Source organism: Hypanus sabinus, chromosome 5 (assembly GCF_030144855.1).
Source record: "Hypanus sabinus isolate sHypSab1 chromosome 5, sHypSab1.hap1, whole genome shotgun sequence".
In the NCBI taxonomy this organism is placed as follows: domain Eukaryota; kingdom Metazoa; phylum Chordata; class Chondrichthyes; order Myliobatiformes; family Dasyatidae; genus Hypanus; species Hypanus sabinus.
This window is the reverse complement of record NC_082710.1, coordinates 173,742,965-173,770,104: the sequence shown is the minus strand read 5'-3', so window position 1 is coordinate 173,770,104 and position 27,140 is coordinate 173,742,965. Positions and strand designations below refer to the sequence as shown.

The 27,140-nt window shown below is 48.5% G+C and overlaps 2 protein-coding genes across 2 annotated transcripts in view; one reads left to right on the top strand and one right to left on the bottom strand.

Annotated features, from left to right (window-relative positions):
* Positions 1-27,140, top strand: part of LOC132394603 (uncharacterized) — a 207,577-nt gene that overhangs the window by 91,153 nt on the left and 89,284 nt on the right. The gene's annotated exons all lie outside the window — the stretch shown is intronic.
* Positions 1,064-27,140, bottom strand: part of LOC132394601 (early estrogen-induced gene 1 protein-like) — a 36,615-nt gene continuing 10,538 nt past the window's right edge. The window contains exons 2-11 of the mRNA XM_059970938.1: positions 23,884-24,004; positions 20,554-20,583; positions 18,326-18,442; positions 16,152-16,198; positions 11,348-11,499; positions 9,893-9,991; positions 8,437-8,614; positions 4,061-4,182; positions 2,967-3,036; positions 1,064-2,397 (exon numbers count right to left, since the gene is read on the bottom strand). Of these exons, the coding sequence (XP_059826921.1) occupies positions 2,352-2,397; positions 2,967-3,036; positions 4,061-4,182; positions 8,437-8,614; positions 9,893-9,991; positions 11,348-11,499; positions 16,152-16,198; positions 18,326-18,442; positions 20,554-20,583; positions 23,884-24,004 (982 nt within the window). The 3' untranslated portion in view covers positions 1,064-2,351. The remainder of the gene's footprint in view (positions 2,398-2,966; positions 3,037-4,060; positions 4,183-8,436; positions 8,615-9,892; positions 9,992-11,347; positions 11,500-16,151; positions 16,199-18,325; positions 18,443-20,553; positions 20,584-23,883; positions 24,005-27,140) is intronic.

The following is a 27,140-nucleotide window of genomic DNA, read 5'->3' as shown; positions in this document are numbered from 1 at the left end:
TTCGGGGGTCTGCCTGGAGCACGGGCAAGGTGCAGGAACAGCCAAGATCTCACCGAAGGTGGTATTTGTCCTCCTTTGGGCCATCTGCTGAACATTGTGGGCATGCTCTGTTGGTGCTAGAATGTGTGGGGAAACAGTTGCAGGCTGCCCCCAGCACATCCACCAATTTGATGGGAAGAACCCAAACGATACTGTACAATGGACACCTAGCTCCAGTGGCTGGGTGGCCTCAACTGCATGAGATCTTGTATCTAGGCTTACCCGTTTCCCTTGTGTTGCTTAGGTGCTCCTTATTGACAAGGTATGGCCATTGAGTACTGATCGGTACCAGCTGGTGTGCATGGATGTGTTGGGCTGAATGGTCTGTCTGTGCCATGTGACCCTGACTCAAGGTGGTGGGGGGTGGAGAAAAGAGTTTGGGCACTGGAGGTCAACTCCAGGTGTGACTCAGTCATGGGGTACAAAGACTGATGAAACTTGCTGTGGTTTGACGCTTCCAAACACCCTCTGCATTTCCTTGGCGCCTCGGCCAACAAACAGCTTGCCGCCATCACCACCCCCCCCATCACTGCAAAATGAGTTCACAAATCACACACACGCAATGAATTGCATATCAAAATATATTAAGATCTGCATCCTTGTGTTAAATACACATTTTCCATCCACCCCCCCCCCCCCCCCCCCCCACCCTTCTCACAATGTACACAGTTGTCAGTTAATTCACAGGCACTTCGCTCCGGGCTCTGTGCATGGTCAGCCTTTTTCCTCCCAGATTTGCTCGCCGAGCTCCAGGCCAAGGTGCTCAGCACCATGGTAACAAGCACAGTGGAGTTCCAGCACGTGCAGTTTCCTGTACTCCCATCGGAAGCCCTGCGTTGTCTGCTCGGGCTTCCAGAGCAAGCAAGGTGCAAAGTGGCTTGTTCACCAGGCGAACCCAAGTGGAGCCCCACAAGTTACACCATTGGCAGAGTCTTGCAAACACAATTAAAGTTAGCCACAAGGACCGTCACACTGACCACGTTAGTATGCCTGGCTGAATTGTGATGCTGGATCAGTGATTGGTGGTGGGGGGGGGGGAGGGTGAGGGAGTAAGATCCTTTCTGCTGGAATACAGTTTTCCTTTTGTCTCCAGTCCACTGACTTAAAGAATTGGACAAAAAGCTCCAAGGAGTGGAAGGGGACTATTTCAATGGCTCTGCCAAAGAGCTAGTTTGGGCGATGGGCTGAAGGGACAACCCACCAACACCACCCCCCCCCCCCCCCACCACTCCAACTTCATCATTCTTATTTATATTTAAGTCCCTCGGTGAAGGGGAAGTGGTCATTATTATCACATTTATTTCTGATCCCCATTTACCCCTAGACCAAGGGAGGAGGTAATTTGCTCTCAACCACTGTGGCTGAGGTTCTAGCCAGGCCTCGGGAGTGAACCCGGTACAGTTATTAAAACCAGCAATCCAGTTGCGGTAATGGTTACAGAAATTAGTGTTTTGAGAATTACACATTTTACGTAAATGATCCTGAACTGAGTTAGCTCAAATGGCATGGTGGGTTCTGAACCCGTGTCTCCGGTTAATAGGCCAGAAATCTGGCCTCTTGTCCAGAATCCCACAGACATTCAGCAACACACACAAAAATATCAAACTCGGTAAGTCAGGCAGAATAGATGCAGGGGAATAAACAGTCAATATTTTGAGGCGAGACCCATCATTTGGACTGGAAAAGAGGGGGTGAGAAGCTCAAATAAGTGGAGGGGGGGGGGAAGGGAAGATGTGAAGAAGCTGGGAGCTGCTAGGTAGAAGAGGTAAAGGGCTAAAGAAGGAATCTGATCAGAGAGGAAGCAGAGGGAGATGATGATGGGCAATTAATGAGAAAGACCCACCAGCTTTTTATTCTGGCTTTTGCCCCTTTTCTTTCCAATCCTCATCAAGGGTCTCAGCCTGAAACATCAACTGCTTACTCCCCTCCAGATACAGTCTGATTTTGTGTTTGTGTGAGAGGGAGAGATAGAGTGTGTGTGTGTGTGTGTGTTTGGTCTGCAGATTTCCAGCATCTGCTGTACCTAGCGTCAATCATGATTCCCCCCTTGACCCACGGCCCCCGACCCCCTAGGCCAGCCCAGGGAGCGCAGGAGCTGGAAGAAAGCAGCCTATCGTGGCTGGGTGGGGTCTGCAGGTACAGGTGGGGAGCAGGAGACCCAGCTTCCCGTTGGCCCACTTGGTTGAGGCAAGGAACCGGCTGTACCTGCAACCCCAGCCTGCCCTCCTTCTGGTCGGCATCCACCCCCCACATGATGCTTGCCCGGGAACTGGGAAAAAGCGCACAGCACGATCCCACGACGGTCCTCCAGTTCAGCGACTGCCGATTATGACTGGCATGTAGTCACTCACAGAATGCCTGGGAGGGGGAAATGAGAGCAGCAGTGAGACGGGATGAATGAGAGCAGGGAGAGACATTTCCCAATTGTGTTCAAAATCATCGCATTTTTTGTAGTACGGAGAGGAGTTAGGTCAGGGCGTACAGGGACGGCCAAAGAGGCAGGAACTATGGGAGCATTTCATTTATTGTTCTGATGTACATATGACAAATAAAGAAAACTTCATCTTCAAAGTGACAAGCAGGCGAAAAAGTATTAGTTTAATTTGGCTTCACATTCGGTGCAGACAGGAGGGACAGGTGGGGAATGGGCTGGCGGGTATGGTCAGGCAGGACACCAAGGGGGACAGAAGGTGACAGGATGGGTGGAGTTGGATGATATGGGAAAGGGGGTGAAGGATGGGAAGTGGGGTGTGATGGAATGGGGCAGACAGAATTGGCAAGTTCTGGTGGTGGGACCCTTCTGATCTCGTCCTCTGATTTCCCCCTCCCCGTCACAGGTAACATTACGTGGGTCCCACGGACTGGATGGAAACATGGACAGGGCGACGGGGAGCGTGGCGGAGGGAAGCATGGGGCAGAGATCTCACCTGTTACTCAGCTGCACGCCACCAAATATGGTAGATCCATCCCGGCCCACAAACAGCTGTAGTCCGCTCTCTGCAAAACACCGACTGCGGTCACCGAGGGGGTGAGGACACACCAGCTCAGCACATCGCGAACTACAGCCCCACAACACTGTTCTCACCCCACCCCCCCAGACACACAACACACCTTTGACACAGAACCTGCTCTGACCCAGATGAAGAGAAACTGTGGAGTTGTGAACGCAGCCCAGTCCATCGCACAAAATGGCCTCGCCTTCTCGCTGGCTCACAAATGCAGACCCCCCCCCCCCCCCCCAATGTGTTCCCTCGTCTCCCACCTCCCATCAGGCAGATGATACAAACATTTAAGAACACACTCCACCCTGGTCAATAACAGCCCTTACCCCACTGTTATATGACTCCTGAACGTTTAAATTGTGTTTTTCTTGTGAACATTCTGTACTTCCTGTGATGCTCCTGCAAGTTGGTTTTTCATTGCACCTGTGCAGATGTGTATGTGATGGTAAACTCAACTTCGACTGTATCTTGGCACATTAATGAGATACATTTCCCCCTCCCTGTTACAAACTGGACATTCCACTCTAGGTTCACATCCTCCAACCCCTCCCCAACAGCACCACCCTTGTCACCCCAGAGAATACAGCTCCAATGATCCCCTTGCCCCAAAGAAACATAGCCTCTTGCCCAGGAACACTAGCACTCATGGCCCCGCTGGGAGAAATTCAGTGTTACACCTGCACTGTACTGCTGTTCCCTCAACCCCATTCTCCTTCCTTCTCTCCATAACTTTTGACGCCCTTACTAATCAAGAACCGAGCCACCCACACTTTAAATATACCCAATGACGGCCTCTTCAGCCGTCTGTGGCAATGAGTTCCACATATACATCCCCTTCTGCCTAAAGGATTTCCTCCTCAGCTCTGTCCTAAAGGATGTCTCGTCCTCTACAGAGATCAAAATCCTTTCCCTATCCGAACTTTCCCTGTAACTCAGGTCCTCAAGTCCCAGCAACATGACCATACCAGCTGATTAAAATGGGCCCCCCAACCCATTGGAAGTTGATTCCTGCTACCTACCCTCTGAGTTGCTGGTGTCTGTGAAGTCCTGAGTTTGCACGATTTTCTCCACGATGTCGTCCGCGTTGACCCTTGTATCACTGATCCACGACGGGTAACTCTCGAGGGCCTGGTTCTTCCGCCTGTAGAGCAGGGAGACGCTAATTAACAAAGCAAACACCCCGGACCATGTCAAGAAGAATCATGCAGGCACTAAACTGAAGTTCCTTCAAGTTACGACGTCTCAGATGGCAAGGAGGAGGCATACTGGAGCAAAATTGATCAGCTGGTTGAGTGGTGACACAAAAAAAACCTTGCAGTCAACGTCAGCAAGACCAGGGAATTGATTGTGGAAAGGGAAGTCACGAGAACACCTACAGTCCTCATTGCAGGCTCAGCAGGGGAAAGGGTGAGCAGCTTCATGTTCTTGGGCATCAACTCCTCTGAAGATCTATCCTGGGCCCAACATATTGATGCAATCACAAAGAAGGCAAGACGGCGGCTATAGCTCATCAGGAGATTGAGGAGATTTGGTATGTCACCAAGGACTCCAGCCGATGTACTGTGGGGAGCATTCTAACTGGTTATATCACCGCCTGGTATTGGAGACCCACAACTCACACTATCATGAAAAGGACTGTAGACTCTGCCAGCTGCGTCACAGCCACAAACATACAGGACATCTTAAAGATGGCGGCGTCCATCACCAAGGATACACCGTCTTCTCATACCACCACCACGGAGAAGGTACAGGAGCCTGAAGACCCACACTCAAATGTTTAGGAATAGCTTCTTCCCCTCTGTCATCAGATTTCTGATCAGTCCATGAACACCACCTCACGATTTCTCTTTTGCATTGTGTTTTTATTTATTTCTGTTGTAACATAGTGATGCACCAGCTCTGTACTACTGCCCTCATCCTGAGTAATCTCAAAACCTACCAACCTCCGCTCTAAATACACCCAACGACTTGGCCTCCTCACCCACAGATTCACTCACTACCCGTGGGCTAAAGAAATTCCTCCTCGTCCCAATTCAAAAGGGATGTTCTTCTACTCTGAGACTATGTCCCCGGTCCAAATTTCCCCACTACTGAAAATATCTTCTCCATCTCCACTCTATCTACGCCTTCAATATTTCATAGTTTCAATCAAATTTCCCGTCATTCTATTAAACTCTAGTGAGCATAGGCCCAGAACTATCAAACATTCCTCATGTTAACACTTTCATTCCCGGGATCATTCTCATGAACCTCTTCTGGACCCTCTCCAAAGCCAGCACATCCTTTCTTAAGATAAGGGGCCCAAAACTGCTCATAATACTCCGAGTGCAGTCTAACCAATGACTTGTCTAGGCTCAGCATTACATCCTGGCTTTTATATTTTAGTCCTCTTGAAACAAATGTTAACATTACATTTGCCTTCCTTACCTCAAATTTAACCTGCAAGTTCACCTTTACGTGAATCCTGAATCATGAATCCTTCACAAGGACTCCCAAGTCCCTATGCCCCTCTGATTATTTAGAATTTCCCCATTTAGAAAATAGTCTACACCTTTATTCCTTCTACCAAACTGCATGACCATACACTGTACATCCCTATATGATATTCCACCTGCCACTTCTTTGCCCACTCTCCTAATGTGCCCAAGTCCTTCTGCAGTCTCCCTGCTTCCTCAACACTCCCTGCCCCTCCAACTATGTTAGCACATTGGCCACAAAGCCATCAACTCCAACGTCCAAACCACGACATATAAAGAGCAGTGGATCCATTGCCTGCCGAACACCCAGACCACTGACAGAAAGAGCAGTGGATCCATCGCCCGCGGAACATCACTGGTCACCGCTAGTCCTGACTTGTGTTACCAAAAATGCAACAATTCACATTCATTGGAATTAAACTCCATCTGCCACTGGTTGGCCCACTCGCCCAGTTGTTTGAATCCCAGGCCATAATGCAGCCAGTCAGTATAACTCAATGGAAGTTTGTTGAAGTTTTAAATGGCATGCCAAGTACTTGCAAACTTCTAAGAAAGTGCTTTCTTCGTGATGGCACATATATGCTGGATCCAGGACGCATCCTCTGAAATGATAACACCTAGGAATTTAAAGTTGCTGGCCCTCCCCTCCTCTGCTCCCCCGAAGAGGACTGGCTCGTGGACCTCTGGTTTCCTCCTCCTGAAGTCAATAATCAGCTCCTTGGTCCTGCTGACACTGAGTGGGAGCTTGTTGTGATTTTCAGTCTCCCTCCTATGTACTGATTTGTCACCACCTTAAACTGCCATCCACAGTGTTGTCATCAGACAAGTTACTGGACAAGGCACTGGAGCTGTGTTTAGCCACTCAGATGTCAGTGCGAAGCGAGTAAGAGCAGTGGGCTGAGCACAAAACTTGTGGTGACCCTGTGCTGATGGAGATTGTGGAGGCGATGGTGTTGCCAATCCAAACTGCCTGAGGTCTGTAAGTGAGGAAAATAAGTACCAGTTGCACAGAGGAGGTATAGAGGTCTAGGTCTTATTATTGATTAGTTTTGAGAGGGTGATAGTATTGAATGCCCCACTACAATCAAGAGTGTCCTGATACACACATCTTCACTGTCCAGATATTCCAGGGTCGAGTGAAGAGCCAATGAAATGGCATCTGCTGTCGACCGGTTGTGATGGGAGACAAAATGGAGTTGATCCAGTATTTACTGGTTCACTGTCGAGAATGAAGCGGGGGAGCTGCAAGCCCTCGGGGGCTGCACGGACCAGGTGCTCATACCGAGGGAAGCCATCCAGGGGATGAAGTGCCAGAGCAAGTGCAGGAGAGATCAGAGTCACAGCGGGTGCACTGTAATCCCTGCTAGACTGGGCCAGCCCCCGTCAGTGCTGCTACTTCTCCAGGAAGATGAGCTGGACTGTCTGCGGCTGACCCAGCGTGAGAAGAGGATTTGTCCTTGCAGAAATATGGCTCCAACACTTGCCATGTACTTCAGGCCATGCCACCAGGGACTTGTGCTGAGACAGTGGACTCCAATTAACTGGGACACATCGGGACCAGTATATTTTGGCCCAATTAAGCGGCTGTCCCAATTAGCTGAAATTTCATGGAAATAGTTTAAAAGGATATAAAGAAAGACGAACTAGCATTTAACTGAGTAATAAATTATGCTCTTAAGTGAAATATTTAACAATTTAGAACACTCCCAATCAGACAACAACAGGAAACCTGTGTGGGGAAGTTTGTAAGAAGTGGAAAAGCATTCTAGTGGGGCAATCCCACTCTCTCCACCCCAGAAGTCTAGGTCCAGAGGGTTGAGCAGATATCACGACCGGGGTCTTCCCTGATTGCAGTGCATGACCATGACTACTTCTGTGCCTCGCCATGCCCTTCGTTCTCCATGTAGGGTCGCAGAACACCTTCCTGGCTGTTGGATCTCACCGTAGGTCTCATCCGCCCAGACCACTTTGGACAGGCGCGCCCCCAGCTCGCCAGGCTAGGAGACCGCCACCCCTCACCCGTTGAAGGGTGTGGCTACTGTCACATGCAAATGGCTACTTGGATTCACAGGTGAGAGGCGAATGTCCCAGTGGGGACCAGAGGGTAACTTTCAAGATAATTGTCAATACATTAAACCTTCATAGTTTCCAACCTACTGAAATAGTTTTAATGTAAGTCCAGGTTGCTTCTGAACGTTTGAAACTGCAGTGAGCTAAACCGTTCTGAATCGTCTTCCTGCTCTCTTCTCGCTAACTATCCGTGACAAAAAGAAACAAACACAAACAAGTAACTCTATTTAAAAACCATTCACTGAAGCGTGGTGTGGTGTCCAACGGCCACACAAGTGCACGCGACTGACGCTAGTTAGAAACTGTGTGGCAACAGTCTCCTGTCCCAATTAAGCAGCATAGAGTCCCGAATAAACGAAGAACATCCTGGCTGCTTTCTTAATTATTTTGTTCAGTGAAGTTATTTGAAAAAAGCATCTGCCCTGATTAACCAATGGTCTAATTAGCCGACCACGGCTTTATTTTTTGTGACTGTATTTACTGTCGTAAGCATAGGTGCTCTGTGTGACTGTACGTACTATGATTTGTACCTGGGCTCCAAAGGACGTTCCTTCATTTCGTTATATAAATGAGGATGGTTGAATAACAATTAAGTTTAAACTTAAACAATCTCGCTGTGATTTTAAAAACGCAAACACGAGGAAATCTGCAGATGCTGGAAATTCAAGCAACACACACAAAATGCTGTAGGAACGCAGCAATCCTGACGAAGGGTCTCGGCCCGAAACGCCGACTGTACTTCTTCCTATAGATGCTGCCTGGCCTGCTGCGTTCTACCAGCATTTTGTGTGTGTCGCTGTAATTTTAAGTACTTTTTCCACTGCCAACTCTACCACCACTCTTCTTACCTCGACAACCGTTCAGGGGGTCGAACAGGGCGAGGCGGCTTCTCGAAGACCACCTCCCTGGCGGTGGCCTCCATTTCGGCTGCGCTACTGGGCCCTGACGACAGGCCACTGCTACTGGATGAGAACTTCCTCCTTCGGGTTGGCTCTGACAGGCAACGTGAGTGCTCGGAACTATAACCTGAGGTGAATGAACAGACGGAACAGAACATCAGCAGAGTATGCAAAGTTCCACAGATTTGATAAATTCTAACAGATTTGCACAGGATATATTTTATTATTGTATGTTCTGTTACTACTGTTATATGTACTGTGCATGGTTTTTCGGTCCTGAGGAACACCATTTCGTTTGGTGGTATACATTGAATGACAAACTTAAACAGAATCGTTGACAATAAACAGATTAATCATTTTACATTTTAAGTGATTTTAAGATTTTAAACTGAATTAGAATTCTGTTCAAATACAGAATTTTATGAACTTTCCTAGATTTATATAATATTGAACACTTTAGAAATTTTTAATTAAAATTATTTTTATTTTTAAAAATTCCAGCTGCTCTCCAACTCCTCGAGCATGTGCTCGCCACCACAGACACACGTCTCACTTCATCTCCTACCCACCCCCTTCTTCTCCCTCACCTATCACCTTCCAGATTGTACTCCTCCTCCTCTCCCCGCCATCATCTTCTCTGGTATTTACTCCCTTCCTTGCCAGCCTGATGAAGACTCCGGCCTCAAGACGTCCGTTGTTTGTTCCTCTCTGTAGACGCTGCCCGACCTGCAGAGTTCCTCCAGCATTTTGTGTGTGTTACTCTGGATTTTCACCATCTGCAGAATCTCCTGTGTCTACTGTAGCTTAATTTGGCATTGTGGGCCGAAGGGCCTGTGCTATTCTATGTCTCTCTGAATTCCTGTGTGGATGTATCCACACACATTCCCTAATGAAGGTCCCCAGTCCTGGTCACCACCACTGACCCAGCACCTCCTCTGCCAATCCCACCCAGAATCCCAAAGGCTGGGTCACCATCTGCTTCCGCATCCGGCCAGAGATCTACCCAATCCGTCCCGTCCCAGCAGCACAGAAACAGACCCTTCAGCCCATCTAATCCATCCGAGACTCTGCCTAGTCCCATCGAGCCTCCATACCTCTCCAATCCATTGACTTATCCAAACTTTGCACAAATGTCCCTCAAAACCGCATCCACCACTTCTGCAGGCAGCCCGTTCCACGCTCCCAGCGCCCCCCAAGTGAAGAAACCCCCATCCTCATGTTAAGTATTTCACTTTTCACCCTCAACCTATAACCTCTAGTTCTCTGTGGAAAAAAATCTTGCAGCTATACCTCTCAATTTTGTAACCTCCCCTCATTGCCCGAGGCTCCAGGGAGTAAAGTTTTAACATTCAACCTTCCCCTGGGAACTTAGGTCAGTGTTGTAAGTTTTCTGGGATTCACTCACCGGACACTTTGGAGTAGAGGCTGCCGAAGCTGGAGGTGGAGCTCCTTGCCCGCCGGCTGTAGACACTCTCCTCTGGGGGTGTACCTGCACTGTCCAGATCTTCACAGATGCCCGGCGAGGAGGAGCGGGGAACAGAAGGTACAATGAGAGCAGAAGGGGCGGTGGGCAGTGCCGGGATAAGCAGCGAGGTTCAGAGGGGTCACGAGGGGAAGGGGAGAGGTGCTGTAGCCGCCCCACAGTTCCAGAGTTCCCGGTTTGATGCCCACCTCCGGCGCTGTCTGTGTGGAAGTTGCAGCACCACAACAAGCCCCGGGACCATCGGGTCCTTCTTTTTTTAAAAAACACCCCCACCACGTCCCAGATCAAGACCGAGTGAACTGCTGGCCACTGGAAACCGTCCTTCAGATAGAGAGGTTAGTGGGTGGCAGGAGGATCAGCTTGAAGGTCACACGAGGGAGATGGTTAACAGGAAAATGGGGATACAAGTCGGGGGACGGGACTAATGGGATTGTTCTGACTCCTTGTCCTCTTGTGACATAAGGAAAGAGAGAGGGTGCTGCACCACCATACAAAAGGTGAAAGTCACAGCTCTCTCCACAAGGTGGCAGTGTCTGGGGAAGACGTTCACTCTGGATCTGAATGGGGGAAATTTCCCCCCACTAGAGCAGGGTGGGAATCTGGAGGGCACTGCCTGAGGGGGTAGTGGAGGCAGAGACCCTCACAGCATTAAGGGTCAATGCACACAGCCCCTTGCCCAGGGAAGGGGAACAAAAAAACATAAGGGCAGGTGAAAAATTAACAATCGGAGTTGAGGGGAAATTCCACACACAGGCTACTCGTGTGCTGGTTGCCAGAGGATGTGCCTGAGCAAGGTACAATAACATAAGCACATGGAATAGAGGGATTAGACAGATTTGGGCCAACACAGATAAAAGGGATGTTGGGCTCTGTGGTTAGTATGGACATGATGGGCCAAAGGGCCTGTTTCTGTGTTATATGAGTCTGTGACTTTAAGTATAACTTTAAGGTTAACAAGATTAGTGTAGATGGATATGCAATGGTTAGCATGGAGTTGTTGGGCTGATTCTATAAACGGCGGAGGTGAAAGATTCGAGCAATTCAGGGAGACAGAAACAGAGACCCATTCCCAGTGGGGATGAGGACAGTGTGCGACCCACTGCCCACCTGGTCCCGGAGGTTTCATAGCGTTACAGAACATTAAAATGGACCCTTCGTTCCATCCTGATCAGGAAGCCAATGTGAGCTCGTCCCATTTGCTTGTGTTTGCCCGATATCCCTAAGGTTGCCACTCAGGTTCCCTTTAAACCTTTCTCTTCCTACTCCATACCCATGCCCCTACCCTGGGGAGACTGATCATTCACCTTATGCCCACCCCTCCTGATTTTCTGGGGCTGGGTGTGTCAGCTGAATTCACTCATTGCCGGCTTCCCTTACCTGACCCCATGATGAGTGAGCGACACTTGGGCAGCCTCAGAGTGTTGGGTCTTCGGAGAGTCTCCCTCTCCTTCCCGGCATCGCCTTTGCAATCGGCTTCCAGACCTCCCTCGCTCCCCACGGCCGTGCTCAGATTGGCACTGGACGGTGGTCTGGAGACAACAGTAACACATTCTGAGCAGCAGCGCAGATAATAAGACCACAGGAGCAGATTCAGGCTGTTCAGCCCATCAAGTCTGCTCTGCCATTCAATCATGGCTGATTTATTTTCCTCCTCAACCCAATTTTCATCACTTTACAATGTCAGCGATTACCGATCGGGGTCGATTCCCTCCACTGTCTGTAAGGGGTTAGTATATTCACCCTGTGACTGAACAGCTCCCCCCCCACCCCCGAGTGCTCCGGTTTCCTCCCAGATTCCAAAGACTTGCTCAGCGAGTTGTGGGCAAGCCCTGTTGGTGCCAGAAGCGTGGCCGCACTTGCAGGCTGCCCAGCACAGCCCTCGCTGATTTGATTTGATCCAAACAATGCATTTCACTGTGTGTGTGTTGATGTGCACGAGATTCTGCAGATGCTGGAAACCCACAAGCAACCAATGTTTTTCCCCCCTTTGACACCCATACTAATTAAGAACTGGTCAACATCTGCTTTAAATACACCCAAAGAAATTCCTCCTCATCTCCATTCTAAAAGGAGTCCTTGTATTCTGTGACTTTTGGTCCCAGACTCTCCCACAAGAGGAGAAATCGTCTCCACATCAATTCTATCTCAGCCTTTCAATATTCAATAGCTTTCTATGAGATTGGCCCTCATGCTTCTGAACTCCAGTGAGTGCAGGCCCAGAGCCAAACACGGCTCATATATTAACGCTTTCATCACCAGAACCATTCCCATCCACTTCCGCTGAACCCTCTCCAATGCCAGCACATCCTTTCTCCAATATGGGCCCAAATAGTCCTCATCTACCATGAGCAAGAAAATAAACTGCCGGCACTCAAAGAGCTGACGCGCATCGCATGAATCACAAGTTCACCAACGCCCCTGTTGTTGGACTATCAATCACAAAGAAGGTGATACACTTCATTAGGGACTTGAAGAGATTCATTGATTGAAAGCCAGCATGGATTTGTGCATGGAAGGTCATGTTTGACAAACCTTATTGAATTTTTTAAAGAAGTTAAGAGGAATGTTGATGAGGGTAAGGCAGTGGATGTAGTCTATATGGACTTCAGCAAGGCCTTTGACAAAGTTCCACATGGAAGGTTAGTTAAGAAGGTTCAGGCATTAGGTATTAATGCTGGAGTAATAAAATGGATTCAACAGTGGCTAGATGGGAGATGCCAGAGAGTAGTGGTGGATAATTGTTTATCGGGATGGAGGCCGGTGACTAGCGGGGTGCCTCAGGGATCTGTTTTGGGCCAAATGTTGTTTGTAATATACATAAATGATCTGGATGATGGGGTGGTAAATTGGATTAGTAAGTATGCCGATGATACTAAGGTAGGAGGTGTTGTGGATAATGAGGTGGATTTTCAAAGCTTGCAGGGAGATTTATGCCGGTTAGAAGAATGGGCTGAACGTTGGCAGATGGAGTTTAATGCTGAGAAGAGTAAGGTTCTACATTTTGGCAGGAATAATCCAAATAGAACATACAGGGTAAATGGTAGGGCATTGAGGAATGCAGTGGAACAGAGAGATCTAGGAATAACAGTGCATAGTTCCCTGAAGGTGGAGTCTCATGTAGATAGGGTGGTGAAGAAGGCTTTTGGAACGCTGGCCTTTATAAATCAGAGCATTGAGTACAGAAGTTGGGATGTAATGTTAAAATTGTACAAGGCATTGGTAAGGCCAAATTTGGAATATCGTGTACAGTTCTGGTCACCAAATTATAGGAAAAATATCAATAAATTAGAGAGAGTGCAGAGACGATTTACTAGGATGTTATCTGGGTTTCAGCACTTAAGTTACAGAGAAAGGTTGAACAAGTTAGGTCTCTATTCATTGGAGTGTAGAAGGTTGAGGGGGGATTTGATCGAGGTATTTAAAATTTTGAGAGGGATAGATAGAGTTGACGTGAATAGGCTGTTTCCATTGAGAGTAAGGGAGATTCAAACGAGAGGACATGATTTGAGAGTTAGGGGGCAGAAGTTTAAGGGAAACACGAGGGGGTATTTCTTTACTCAGAGAGTGTTAGCTGTGTGGAATGAGCTTCCTGTAGAAGTAGTAGAGGCCAGTTCAGTTGTGTCATTTAAGGTAAAATTGGATAGGTATATGGACAGGAAAGGAATGGAGGGTTATGGGCTGAGTGCGGGTAGGTGGGACTAGGTGAGATTAAGAGTTCGGCACGGACTAGGAGGGCCGAGATGGCCTGTTTCCGTGCTGTGATTGTTATATGGTTATATGGTTATGTCACCAGGGACATGGTAACACAACGCTTTACCAAGTGACCCAATATCAATTCCTGCCGCTGCCTGGAAGGCATTTGTACGTTCTCGTCGTGACCTCATGGGTTTCCTCTAGGTGCTCCAGTTTCCTGCCGTATTTCAAAGATGTACTGGTTGGTAGGTTAACTGGTCATTGGAGATTATCCTCTGGTTAGGCTAGGGTTAAATTGGAGGTTGCTGGGCAGCATGGCACGAAGAGCCACTGTATCTCAATAAAAAAATTTAAGAGTTTCTACAGATGTACCATTGTGACTGACTGCATCACAGTCTGTGCGGAGGCTCCAAATCACAGGATCACAGAGGGTTGTAAACCCAGCCAGTTCCATCACTGGCACAAGCCTCCGTGATACTGAGGACATCTTCAAGAGATAGTGCCTCAAGACAGCAGCATTCATGTCTAAGGACCCTCACCACGTGCCCTGCTCTCATTAATACCATCAGGGAGCTAGTACAGGAGCCTGAAGCCTCAGCAATTCAGAAACAGCTTCTCCCCCTCTGCCATCAGATTTCTGAATGTGCACGAACACATCATACGTTTTTACTTGAAGTTTGTGATTTATGATTTATTTTTGTCTGTGCACTGTACTGCTGCTACAAAACAGCACGTTTCATAGACAGTGGTTCTGACTCTAAGGCAGTGAGTCAGCGTAGAGGATTGCGACAGGTCACCTTGGTGAGTGACGCCACGCGACAGCAAACACTCGCTCAACGTCAGTAAAGCAAAAGAACTGCGCATTGACTTCAGGACGGGGATGAAGGCTGAATGTGAACCAGTCTCCATTGGGGCAATGGCTGTACAGAGAGTCAGCAGGTTTAAATTCCTGTGTGTTAATACAGCAGATGACCTACTCTGGGCCCAGCACCTAGATGCCCTCACAAGGAAGGCATGCCAGCATCGTAGGCGGTTGAGGAGATTCGGCTTGTCACAGAACACTCTGTCAAAAGTACCCTGACTCCTTTTATCACTGCCTGATATACGACACACAGGAATGCAAGAAGCTGCAGAGATCAGCCCAGTACTCCTCTGGCACATCCCTCCTCACCACTGACAGTATCTGCAGGAGACAAAGCCCCACGAAGACAACATCCATCAAAGATCCCCCAGCATGCCAGCCATGCCACCTTCACGCAACTACCATCGTACAGAGGCCCGGAGCCCCCCGCCACCATGATCAAGCACAGCTTCAACTGTCCAGCTCTTGAACTAACCTACACAAGCCTAATCACTCCCTCAATACAGAAACACTATGACCACTTTGCACTATAATCTCCGAATGGCTTAATTCTGCTCCTATGGCTTATACAGACTTATAAATGAAGATTTTTATTCTGTTCCATGTTTCATTTACACATTATATGCTACTTTTTTTCTTGTGCATACTGTGTATCTGATGCTTTGCACCTGTGCAGACATGTACTTGTGCATTTGACAATAAACTCAGGTGTGAACAACCTTGCAGCTGACCGAGGTCTGGGTGTCATTCCAGACACTGACAGTGGGTGGCGCTGTCGCCCACCCTGGGTTGATCTGGGCCACCTCACCATTGACAGACACACTAAGCAGAGCAAGGACTGTGGCCAATGGCTGGGGGCTTTGGAGTCATCAATGGAGAGGAATGCAGAGTCATTGTTTCGGGTAGAGACATTACGGGTCCAGACTCCAAAAGTCAATTCTTTATTCCTCTCCATAAATGCTGCCTGATTTGCTGAATTCCTCCGGCATTTTGTGTGTTTTCCTCTGGATTTGCAGCATAGCTCGTGCTTGTGACCCAGTTTCCCCAACAATTTGTGAGTTGCTCCCGGCTCCAGTGATCTCTTCATCTCTGACTCCCTATTGGTTCTCTTTTTCCTGTTAACCTACAGTGTGGGTTAAATCACAGTCGTCAAGTAACTTACCAGCCTGTACATAGTTGGGACGTGGGAGAAATCCGGAGCATCTGCAGAGAATCTGCAAACTCCACACAGGCATCGTGAGTGGTGGTAAAAGTCGGGAAGCCTTGTCAGGACAGGAAGTTATTCCATGCTGGGAGAGGGTCAGTGGGCTGAATGGCCTCTACTAGTTGCTCTGCAAAACTGGGCAGGGTGGGAAGTGGCAAATGTGGGCTCAGCTTTATTTGTTTTTGCAAGCTGTCAGGTCAGGATTTGCCCCCATCCTTTGAGAGAGTAGGGGTGAGCCGTTTCCTTAAACCCCACTGGGGGGGGGGAGATGGGATTGTTCTGAGTGTCAGGACAGACTCAATGGACTGAAAGGCCTCCTCCACTATTCACAGAAATGCAACAAAACTAAGTCTGCGGCAATGGTGGGACGAATAAGATAGAGAGACCACCACACAAACGTCAGAACAAGGGTCAGTACTCACGTTTTAAAGCACGGATCCCCCAACAACAACTGCATACTGATGGAGACCTGTGAGAGGCAGAGAAGAGCAGGCAAAATGAGCGAAGAAACAAGGCCAAGAGGAACACTATTGTAAAATGCAAACAGTTCAACAAAAAAATGCCAAAGATACAGTCAGGGAAAGATGATGGTGGGGACGGGGGAACAGAAACAAGAACCTTTCATCAGAAATTTCACATGTAACCAAGATGAAAGAAAATTTCACAAATACAGTATAGGTGTTTATGTATTCCTCATGTGGCAGCCTCTCACCCTTCCTCCACCCCGTCCAATGGACAGTGAATCCACCTCCTTTCCCATCTTACAGCCTGGATAACATCAATGACGGCTCCAAAGCACCACAAATTGAAACCAAAAGGTTACAGCAACAAGGGTCAATTAACGTAACCTCACTTAACACCGACAATTTTTGTTGGGACAACATAGAGTTTTGAACTCATCCAAATCTGTTTTTTTAACATTGTTTTCCTCTTTCTGAGGCAATTGCAGCATCTCACAGGAGACAAAGGTGGGATATACAATATATAACTCATTTTTAAACAGGGAAATTTATAATGATAGTGTATCCTGTCTAGTTACATATAGTTTGCTGCAGCGATTTATACGTACAGGAACCCAAGAAGCTGCATTGAGCAGTGGACTCTGCCCAGTACATCACAGGTACATCTCTCCCCACCTTCTACAGGAGGTGCTGCCTAAAGAAGGCAACCATGACATCAAAGATCCGCACCATCTTCTTGCAGCTGCCAGCCGGCAGGAGGTAACGAATGCTGAATCCCATTCCACCCAGTTCAAGAACAGATACTACCCTTCAAACAAGTGGTTCCTGAATTGAATTGACGTTATTTCTTACATCCTTCACATACATGAGGAATAAAAATCTTTACATTATGTCTCTGCCTAAATGTGCAATGATGTAATTTATAATAAATACAACAGTCAATGTAATACAGAGTACACTCAAATCAGCATGAGTTAATCAGTCTGATGGCCTGGTGGAAGAAGCTGTCCCAGGGCCTGTTGGTCCTGGCTTTTATGCTGCGGTACCATTTCCTGGATGGTAGCAACTGAAACAGTTTGTTGTCAGGGTGACTCAGGTCCCCAGTGATCCTTCAGGCCTTTTCTCGCACCTGTCTCTGTAAATGTCCTGAACCAACCTGCACTACCCTGATCACCGTCTCAGTGTAGCAACACCACGACCACCTTGCACTGCAACAAACTGTCTTTTTGTTGTTCTATTTGTGTTTGCTCTTATATAATTTACATTGATTTTTAATGTGATTATTGTGTCTCCGATGCTGAGAGCCTGTGATGCTGCTGAAGGTACATATTTGTACTTGTACAGATGACAATAAACTCCACTTCGACTTTGGATTTCACTCGCCCTCAGGGCCCCTGCTACCTGTGACCTGGGAACGTCAGGTTCCGACAGTCTCTGCCTCAAGGTGAAAATTCCAATTTACAGCAAATTTTTTAAAAATTCCACCTTAATATGCAGAAAATTCTGCGGAGGCCAAATAAATGGAACAACGCAAACAAAATTTGAGAAGAACTCAGCAGGTCAGGTAGCATCTATGGAGAGGTGTGTGTGTGTGTGCGTGTGCGTGTGCGTGTGTGAGTGTGTGTGTCTGTGTGTGTGTGTGCGCGTGTGTGTATGTGTACACGTGCACACTTGTATACGTGTGTGCGTGCATCGTTCTTCCGTTGTCTCATTTCATTTTGTTCTTTCTCCCGGTGTTGAACACTGCGGGCACGCGACACGGGTGCTGAATGTGTGATGGCACTCGCAGGCCGCCCCCAGCACATCGCTGGGCTGTGTTTGTCGTTAACCCTAATGACGCATTTCGCTGTACGTTTCAATGCACACGTGATAAATCTGAATCTGAATCCACAGATGCTGCCTGACCTGTTGAGTTCCTCCAGACCTTTGTGTGTGTGTTGCTTTAGATCTCTGTGCCTCTGAATAAAGGGAGCCCTGACTGACAAATACAATCCACTCGAGATCCTCCTGCATTCTCTCTCTACTCCACCACAAGCTCTCAACATTAATCCCAACCACACTCATCCTCGGGGAAAGGGGCTCCCTCTTCCGGACGTGCCCCATCCCGGGGATTATCGGCCCGCCCTCCCATTTACCTTGAGGATGGAGTTGTCCTGCCGCGTGTTCTTGGTGTCGTAGCCCTCCAGGAGGCAGCAGCGAGCAGTGGAGCCGGCACCGGCAAACTCGGCCAGGTTCAGGTCTACGAAGCCCAGCTACAGGAGGGGAGGAGGAGGAGAGGAACAAGAGGGAGGTGAGGAATAGGGGCACGACCAGCCGAAATCTGGGCCGACACATGGCCCTGAGATGACCCATTCCCTGAACAACGAGGGCCCTCCCTCCTCACCCAGTCCCATCCCCAGAGCCCAGTGGGCTGCACTCTCCCTGATTTACAGGTTTGAAACTGCACTCCAGAATGCTACAGCACAGGAAGGGCAAGGGCCCACTGTGGGGCCCTCGGTTAACTCGTTCATTAGCAGAGACTTTATGGAACATTAGCCAGAATGCATTTGGAACACTGTGAGAAGCTTTAGCCCATACCCAAGAAAAGACGTGCTGGCATCGGAGGGGCTCTGGAGGAGGTTCACGGGAACGATACGGGAGATGAAAGGTTTAATGTATGAGGAGTATTTGATGGCTCAGGGCCTGTACTCACTGGAGTTTTTCCAGAATGGTGGGGGATCTCATTGAAACCTATTGAATATTGGAAGGCCTGGATAAAGTGGATGTGGAGACGATGTTTCCAAATAGTGAGGAAGTCTAGGACCAGATGGGCACAGTCAAGGATATCCCTTTAGAACAGAGATGAGGAGGAATTTCTTTAACCAGAGGGTCAGTGAATTGCCACAGACGGTTGTACAGGGCAAGGTTAGGGTATATTTAACGTGGAGGTTGAGAGGTTTTTGATTGCTGAGGCTGTCAAAGGTTAGTGGGGAGAAGGCAGGAGACTGGGGTGGGGAGGAATCAGGTAGCTTGATTCTCCTCCCCTGCCTCATGGACTTGATGTTATTTCCATCTAAACCAAATACCAACGTAATTCCCTGCTCACTTGAAACTCACAGGATCAACAGTTTAGAAACACAACAAATACAGCAAAGAGCACGAAAAAGTTGCAATGGAGCTCGGTCAAAGCCAGGTTCATTGTGACATGCACAATCACCTGTGTGGAGGGAGGAAGGTGGGAGGAGGAGGAGGGTGAAGAAAGAAGCTGGGAGGTGATAGGAGGGGGGAGGAGGGTGAAGGGGAAGCTGGTAGGTAGGTGGGGTGAGGAGGGTGAGGGAGGTGATAGGAGGGGGAGGAGGGTGAAGGAGGAAGCTGGGAGGTGATAGGTGGAAAAGTACGATTAACAAGGGAGATCACAAAACATGGGAGGTTCTGAAGATGCTGAAGATCATAAGCAAACCATACAAACTGCTGGAGGAATGCAGCAACTTGGGCAGCATTTACGGAGCAGAATAAAGAGTCGACCTTTCGGACCGAGACTCAGCACTCTGCACTACTTCAGACTGCAGGCCAACCTCCGCACCATCCTGGCATCCTGCGGGAAGAACTCGGGGGATCCAGCAGTGTCTGCAGGAGGAAAGGAATTGCCGATGCTTCAGGTCGAAACCCTGCCTGAAAGGGTAATAATTCCTTTCCCTCCCACAGGCGCTCCAAGCTCCCCCAGCAGATGGCCTGTTGACACAGATCCCAGCATCGGCAGTCTCATGTCTCCTTCGCACCGTTCTGCAGTTCTGCGTTTTTTGCTGCAATTATTGTTACCACATTTCCTCCGTGAGCTTCACGTGAACAAGGAATTCCATTGCACCCGGGTGTACATGACAAGAAACTGATCTGAATCCAAATCAATCTGGAAGTGGCCCCCGAGAGTATTCCAGGCTCTGCTCATGTTGGGATCTTCTCCCTGATCTACCAGGGACTTGGACATCATTTGGAGTCACGGGGCCTGGGAGCCTGAGAACAACACAGCCCCTCTCTCTGACACGGTCCACCTAGGTCCCAACAAGCCAGAAGGCTCAAACAGACGGCACGCTAGCGTAGCGGTTAGCACACATTTTACAGCAGCAAACATTGGCTCCTGTCAATTCTGGAGTCTGGAGGATCTCCCCGGGTGCTCTGGTTTCCTCCCACGTTCCGACGGCCTACAGGTGAGGGTTAGTGAGTTGTGGCAAACTACGCTGGCAACGCTCGCGGGCTGCCCCACCCCCCAGCCGACTGGATTTGACGCCAACGACGTGGTTCACTGCATGTTTCAATGTTAACGGAGCAAATGAAGCCATTCTCTTTTAAAAGCAGAAGCTTCCCTCCACCGCCAGCAGGCTCTTACCTTAATGAAGGCTTTTCCTCCTTTAAGCTCCTGTGGAGACAGAGGAACCACCGTTAGACATAGAGTGTAACTGGTTTAACACTGTCATACGTACTGAGATACACTGAAAGCCTTGCTTGTGCACCATCCGTACAGTTCGTTCCGAGCAAGGCCATCGCAGAAACAGAACAGAGTGTTGCAGTTATGGAGAAAGAGCAGCGCAGGAGACAAATAAAGGGCAAGGCCACGACGAGTGGACTGGGAGATCGGGAGTTCATCTTTGTTCGATGAGAGGCCCATTCAGGAGTCCGATAACCATGGAACAGAAGCTGTCCCTGAGTCAGATCTGCTCCACACCATCTCACGGCAAACTTCTTTCCCCAGGGCAGAAGTAGCTACTACGGAGTAGGGGGTGGGAAATAATCTTAAGGTGTCTGAGGGAGAGCACACTGTGTATGTCAGAGGTAGGCTGCTTGTTTGGTTGGTTTTATCCTACACAGAGAGTGGTGACTAGGTGTTACACCCTGCCAGGAGTGGTGATGGGGGCAGATACATTAGAGGTATTTAGGAGTCTCTTATTCAGGATTGAGGATGAAAGGAATTTGTAGGACTATGTAGGAGGGATCTTAGATAAGGTTAAAAGGTCGGCATAACACAGTGCCCCAAAGAACCAGGAATGTTCCTTAAACTCCTGGACTAGGGACAGCACAGGCTCGACAGCTCTGAATCGGACAACAGATGGAATCAAAACCAGATCTATTCAAGACCACACGACACAGGAGCAGTACAGCACCATTCGGCCCATCGAGTCTACTCTGCCCTTTGATCATGGCTGTTCTATTTCCCCTCACAACCCCATTCTCCTGCCTTCTCCCCATGACCTTTGACATCCTGACTAATCAAGAACCAATCAACTACCACTATAAATGTACCCAATGACTTGGCCTCCACAACAATGAATTCCACAGATTCAGCATGATTTGGCTAAAGAAATTCCTCCTCAGCTCTGTACCAAAAGGGCACCCTTCTATTTGAGGGTTTTCCAACCTTTTTTATCCCATGGACCAATACCATTAAGCAAAGGGAAATGCCAAGTTGGGAAACCCTGTTCTATTCTGAGGCTGCGCCCTCTGGTCCTCGACTCCCCCCATACTGAAACATCCCTTCCACATCCACTGTATCCAGGCCTCTCCATACTCGATGGGCTTCAGTGAGATCCTCCTACTCATTCTAACTTCCAGTAAGCACCAACAATCTTCATACGTTAACCCTTTCATTCATGGATCGTTCTCATCAACCTCTTCCGGACCCTCCCCAATGCCAGCTCATCCTGTCAGAATACGTGTTGTGAAATTCATTGCTGTACAGCGCAAGATATGAATCAACAGTGAAAAAGAGGAATAGCAAAATAGTGTTGATGGTTTCATGAACCATTCAGAACTCTGACTGTAGGAGGCACAACGGGCAGCAAATATGCAGAACTGGACATCACCAGGGCCTGACTTGATCATATTGGCTGAACAAACTAACATAATATGCATTACATACACAGCTGGTAGCTCAAATGAGCCAGTTGCTTGAAGCAGGCTCTCACCTTGACTGGCTAACTCAAGGAAGGACAGTACTCTTAGTGAAGGATCCTCACAAAGGAGAAACAACATTAAACTACCAGCCTATACCCTGTCTGGCAGCAGCGTGGAAGCTCCTGTCCGGCATCACAGCCACCAAGCCGAAGGAACATGTCTGTAAATTCCTGAGCCCTGCTCAAGGGGGAATTGGTAAAGGAACCAGTGGCCCCAAGCGTCAACTACTGGTAAACGAAGCAGTCATGCGAGACTTTAGGCAAACCAACCCATGCACAAACAAGAGAAAATCTACAGATGCTGAAAATCCCAGAAACACACACACAAAATGCTGGAGGAACTCAGGGAGCAGCTATAGAAAAGAGTCCAGTCGACTATTTGGGCCGAGACCCTTCAACAGGTCCTTTCCTATATATACACACACTTACTGTAATTGATTTATTTTATCCTGTATTGCATTGAACTGCTGCCTCTAAGTTAACAAATTTCATAACACATGCCAGTGACATTAAACCAGATTTTGATTCCCAAATTACACACGATACTTAAAACACAAAGGATTTCCAAACCACAGGTACAATTCCTATAAGCTAAAACGATATACTAATGAGTTGCAGACAAACAAGTCGCTTTTCACAGACATAGAAGGCAGAGGAATTGATTTATCTTCACCCCATCTTTCTGTCATTCTTCTTGATGCTTCTAGACCATTCCTAATAACATACATGATATTTTACATTAGGTGAATATTCTGTGGACCTCAGTGTTCTTTCTTAACTAAATAATGGGCCAACGAAGAATATTGTTCACTTGTATACAAGGGGTTGAGCAAGGAATATCGGTTGAAAGTTTAACTTACTTAAACACAACTCTTTGACATCTGGAAGAGTCAGCTGCTGTGTTAGAAAGCTGAGCTTGCAAAAACACCCCCCAGACACGAGACAGGGAATATCCATTACAACAGAAGGGTGCTACTCTGCCCCATTAACTAGATGAAAGCTTATAGAGTAATCCAATTCCCTCAACGAAATTATAACCTATCTTCACCAGACTTCCATCTACTCCCCGCAGATTCCACCTCTCACCCACCAAGGGCAACTTCATCATCATTGTGTGCCGTGTCGCTTGACGTGGGTGATTGTGGTCTCACGACCATGACTGTTCTTGGCAAATTGTTCTACAGAAGTGGTTTGCCATTGCCTTCTTCTGGGCAGTGTAATGACGGGTGACCCCAGTCATTATCAATACTCCAGAGATTGTCTGCCTGGAGTCAGTGGTCGCAGAACCAGGATTTGTGACAGGCACCACCTGCTTCATTGGCTTCAGATGACCCTGATCTGGGGGAAGGGGAGGCTAAGCAGGTACTACAAGGGTGACCTGCAGGCTAGCAGAGGGAAGGTGCCTTACACATACTTTGGTAAAGACGTATCTCCACTCCACCATTCCAGAGGGCAAATTACAGTGGTAAATTAGCCCACCAACTCGCATCTCTCTGGAATATGAGAGGGAACAGAAGCACACAGGGTCAGAAGGAGAAAGTACAAACTCCACACCGACAACATCACAGGATCGGACTGGTGTGGAACTAGTATAAAAGGTTGCTCGGTGGACAGCATGGATTCAGTAGGCCAAAAGGCCGGAGATCTTCAAAGACAAAAGTGTGAAAATGGCAGTGAGGTAGAAGCTTGTTCGCGACAATCAGCAGCAGCACGGAGGGGCCGAGTGCCTGGCACCAACTGCTGTCCTTCGCGTCGAGGGGAGTACTCACCTTGCGGATAGAAAGGCGGCAGATACTGGGCTCCAACACCCCTGTCACTGGGCTGGCAGTCATCTTGCACATGAAGCGGGATTCCTTCCCCCACCGGACGCAGTTCTGGTGCACCTCTTCCCTAGGGACGGGTGAGGGAAAAGGGCAGGAGAGGAGGAAAGGGAAGGAGGAGGGAAAGTTGCAGGGAGAAGGAGAAACAAGAGATGATCAGCAACAGATACATCCGGAGCTCCTGATGTGTCCTCGTCTACATCAGTGAGACCAAGCACAGAACAAGCCACAGCTCCACATCTCGGCCATCGTAATTCCTCTCCCCATTCCCACATGATCTGTCTGTCCTCGGACTCTCCCACTGCCGAGAGCCACCAAAAACCAGAGGGACAGTGCCTCATATTCCACAACCCATTGACATCGCCAACTTCTGGTAACCTGCCTTCCCCTTTTCTCTTTCCTCAAGATCACCCTACACCCACTCCAGTCCACCTTCATCTCATTTCTTACCCTCCTCCCCCCCCACTCCATCTGCCCACCACCAACACGTTCCTCCCATTGAGTTCCTCCCTACCCAATTGGACAGAATGGGAAGTCCGACCCCACCGTCCCTCCTTCCCCTACCTCCCCCAACTTTCCCCTATGCCTCCACAACTTTCACTACACTCCTCCCTCCCTCCACCTTTACCGTCATCTCCACCCCACCATCTCACCTTCCCCCTCCACCCTCCTCCTCACTGCCTTCTCCCGCAGTCTTCCTACCACATCTTGCCTGCAACCCCCTTCCTCCTCCTTCACCCCCTCCCTTCCATGTTCCACCCTCAGATTCCCTCATCCACAGCCCTCTACCAGTCACATCCCAGCCTCCGCTGCTATTCCCCCTCCCTTATCTGCCTATCACTACTCCTCAACTTAGATCCACACATCACCTCCCAACTCTTCCTCCATCCCTCCCCACCTCTTAATATTGACTTCATCCACCTCCCTCTTTCAGTCCAAATCGAGTGTCCATTCCCCCCGCCCGTGCCCCCACCACAGAAGCTGCCCGAGCAGCTGAGTTCCTCCAGCAATTCAGTTTTTTCTGTCCCTCTATGTAACACCAACCCATTAAATCAGCTCAGCTGGGAAATCACTCCCTTACAACAAGGAACAAGAACAATGCCTCCATTTAAACAAGAGCTACTTTGTTCACTGTGAAATACAGTCAGAGATGCAAAAATATCACAACCTCACTTTTAATTCCTCATTCTGGGCAGCCAGTGGGTTGCCTGGTTGCGCCTGCCCCGGGGTGACACTTACAGGATGGCAGAATCCCTTGTACTTCCCCAATAATTTTGCTGTTTCTCCGGGGGGAATTCCCATAGTCCCACTCTTATTTCAGTTTACACTGTCTTGAATAAGCAGCATTAACCACCAGGGTCAGGGGAGTCAAAGGACAGAGTGGGAATTGGAACTGGTAACCAATAGCAACTGGGCCTAGCCAGGAGACAGAATGCAAGCCAAGGAGAGAGAGGATTAAAACCCAGGCAAAGCAGCTTAATCGCCTGGAATTAACAGCAACACACTGCCTCGTGATCTCAAACCAACCCTCCAATCCCTCTCCTATGAGCTCAGTGTTTATCAGCCCAGCCAATTAGCCTCACTCACTGCCTCAACACCCACAAATGACTTAAGGAACTCAGCAGGCCAGGCTGAATCACTGGATTCAGGACCAGTTATTACCTACAACCATCAGGCTGCTCCTGAACCAGTGTGGGTAACTTCAATTGCCACCACTCCGGACTGATTTCACAACCTACAGGCTCACTTTCAAGGACTTTTTACAACTCATACTCTCTGGGTTCTGTTTTTTCTACCCCTGCCCCTTCCATTTGCCATTTTAGCTCTCCTCTCACTCCATCGCTTCTCATCACCTGCCACTGGTTTCCCTCCTCATTCCCTTTCTCCATTGTCCACTCATTGTCCTATCAGATTCTTCCTCCTTCATCCCTTTTCTTCCTCCACCTATCCCCTCCCAACTGCTCTCCTCATCCTCACCCACCCACCTTACCTGGTCTCACCAATCACCTGCTGGCCTGACCCCCTCCATTCACCTTCTTATTCTGGCCTCTCGCCCCTTCCTTTCCAAATCCTGAAGGAGGGTCTTGGCCCAAAACAATGCCCGTTTATTCATTTCCATCAGTGCTGCCTGACCTGATGAGTCTCTCCAGCATTCTGTGTGCGTGTTGTTCTGGATTTCCCAGCACTCTTGTGTTTGTTAGATTTGTATTTGCAGTCTGCCTTCTCTTGCACACTGCGTTTATGCAGTTTCTCATAAATTCTGCTGCTTTTCATATTTTCCTGTAAATGCCCAAAAGGAATCAAATCTCTAGCTGGCAGAGGGTGACATACACACACTTTGATGATAAATTTGAACTTTGCAGGGAAATGGACAGTTGATGTTCTGGGCCAAGGTGCTTTACCTGGACTCCTCACCGCCACATTTATTTCTTCACCACGTGCAGAACGGTCCCAGTAACTGAAGCAATGAAGTGTCTCTCTGCTTAATAGCAGCTTGGCCAGAATGAAGCAGGTTTACACTCTGTCCTCTCCCCATCTGGGACCACTGTCCCACCCGGTCCTCTCCAATGCTCCCTCTACGGTGAGCACGCACACATCTTTCGCTACTGACGCACAAAGGGATTTAAACTGCGCACTAAAGGTTGTCACCCTCCCACCTTGTGGCATGTTAAGTATATTCTGTGATCGCACACAGTCACATTCCCTTTTCCAGCTTCTGATGCAGATGGTGTTGACAACATGGAGCTTGTGACGATTTCCCTGAAGATTTTAGAACTGGCTTATTTGTATTTTTTTTATTGAAAGAATTATTCAGTGCGCGCACACATTGTTGGCACTGGGCCAAAATTTGCACAGCACAAAAAGATTTTGGGGCAGACTAGTCATTATAAATTAGAGAGAACATTGGTCCTCTCCCCCTCTGGGACCTGGGTGAGGGAACAGATCTCAAACTGTCCTCTCCCCATCTGGTACCCAGTCGGATTAGATAACTCCTTTATCTGCATTTCAAAGTTTTTAAATCAGCAGGGAATCTTAACCCATTGAATAAACATTTTGTCATTTTCCCCAGAGAGCACAAACTGATTGTCATTGAGGGGCATAGACAGTGAATGCGCACGGTCTTTCCACAAGATTGGCGAATAAAACACTCGAGGCCCTAAGTGTGAGGGAAGACTGCAGAGCTGTAATAGGAACCCAGAGAGCGG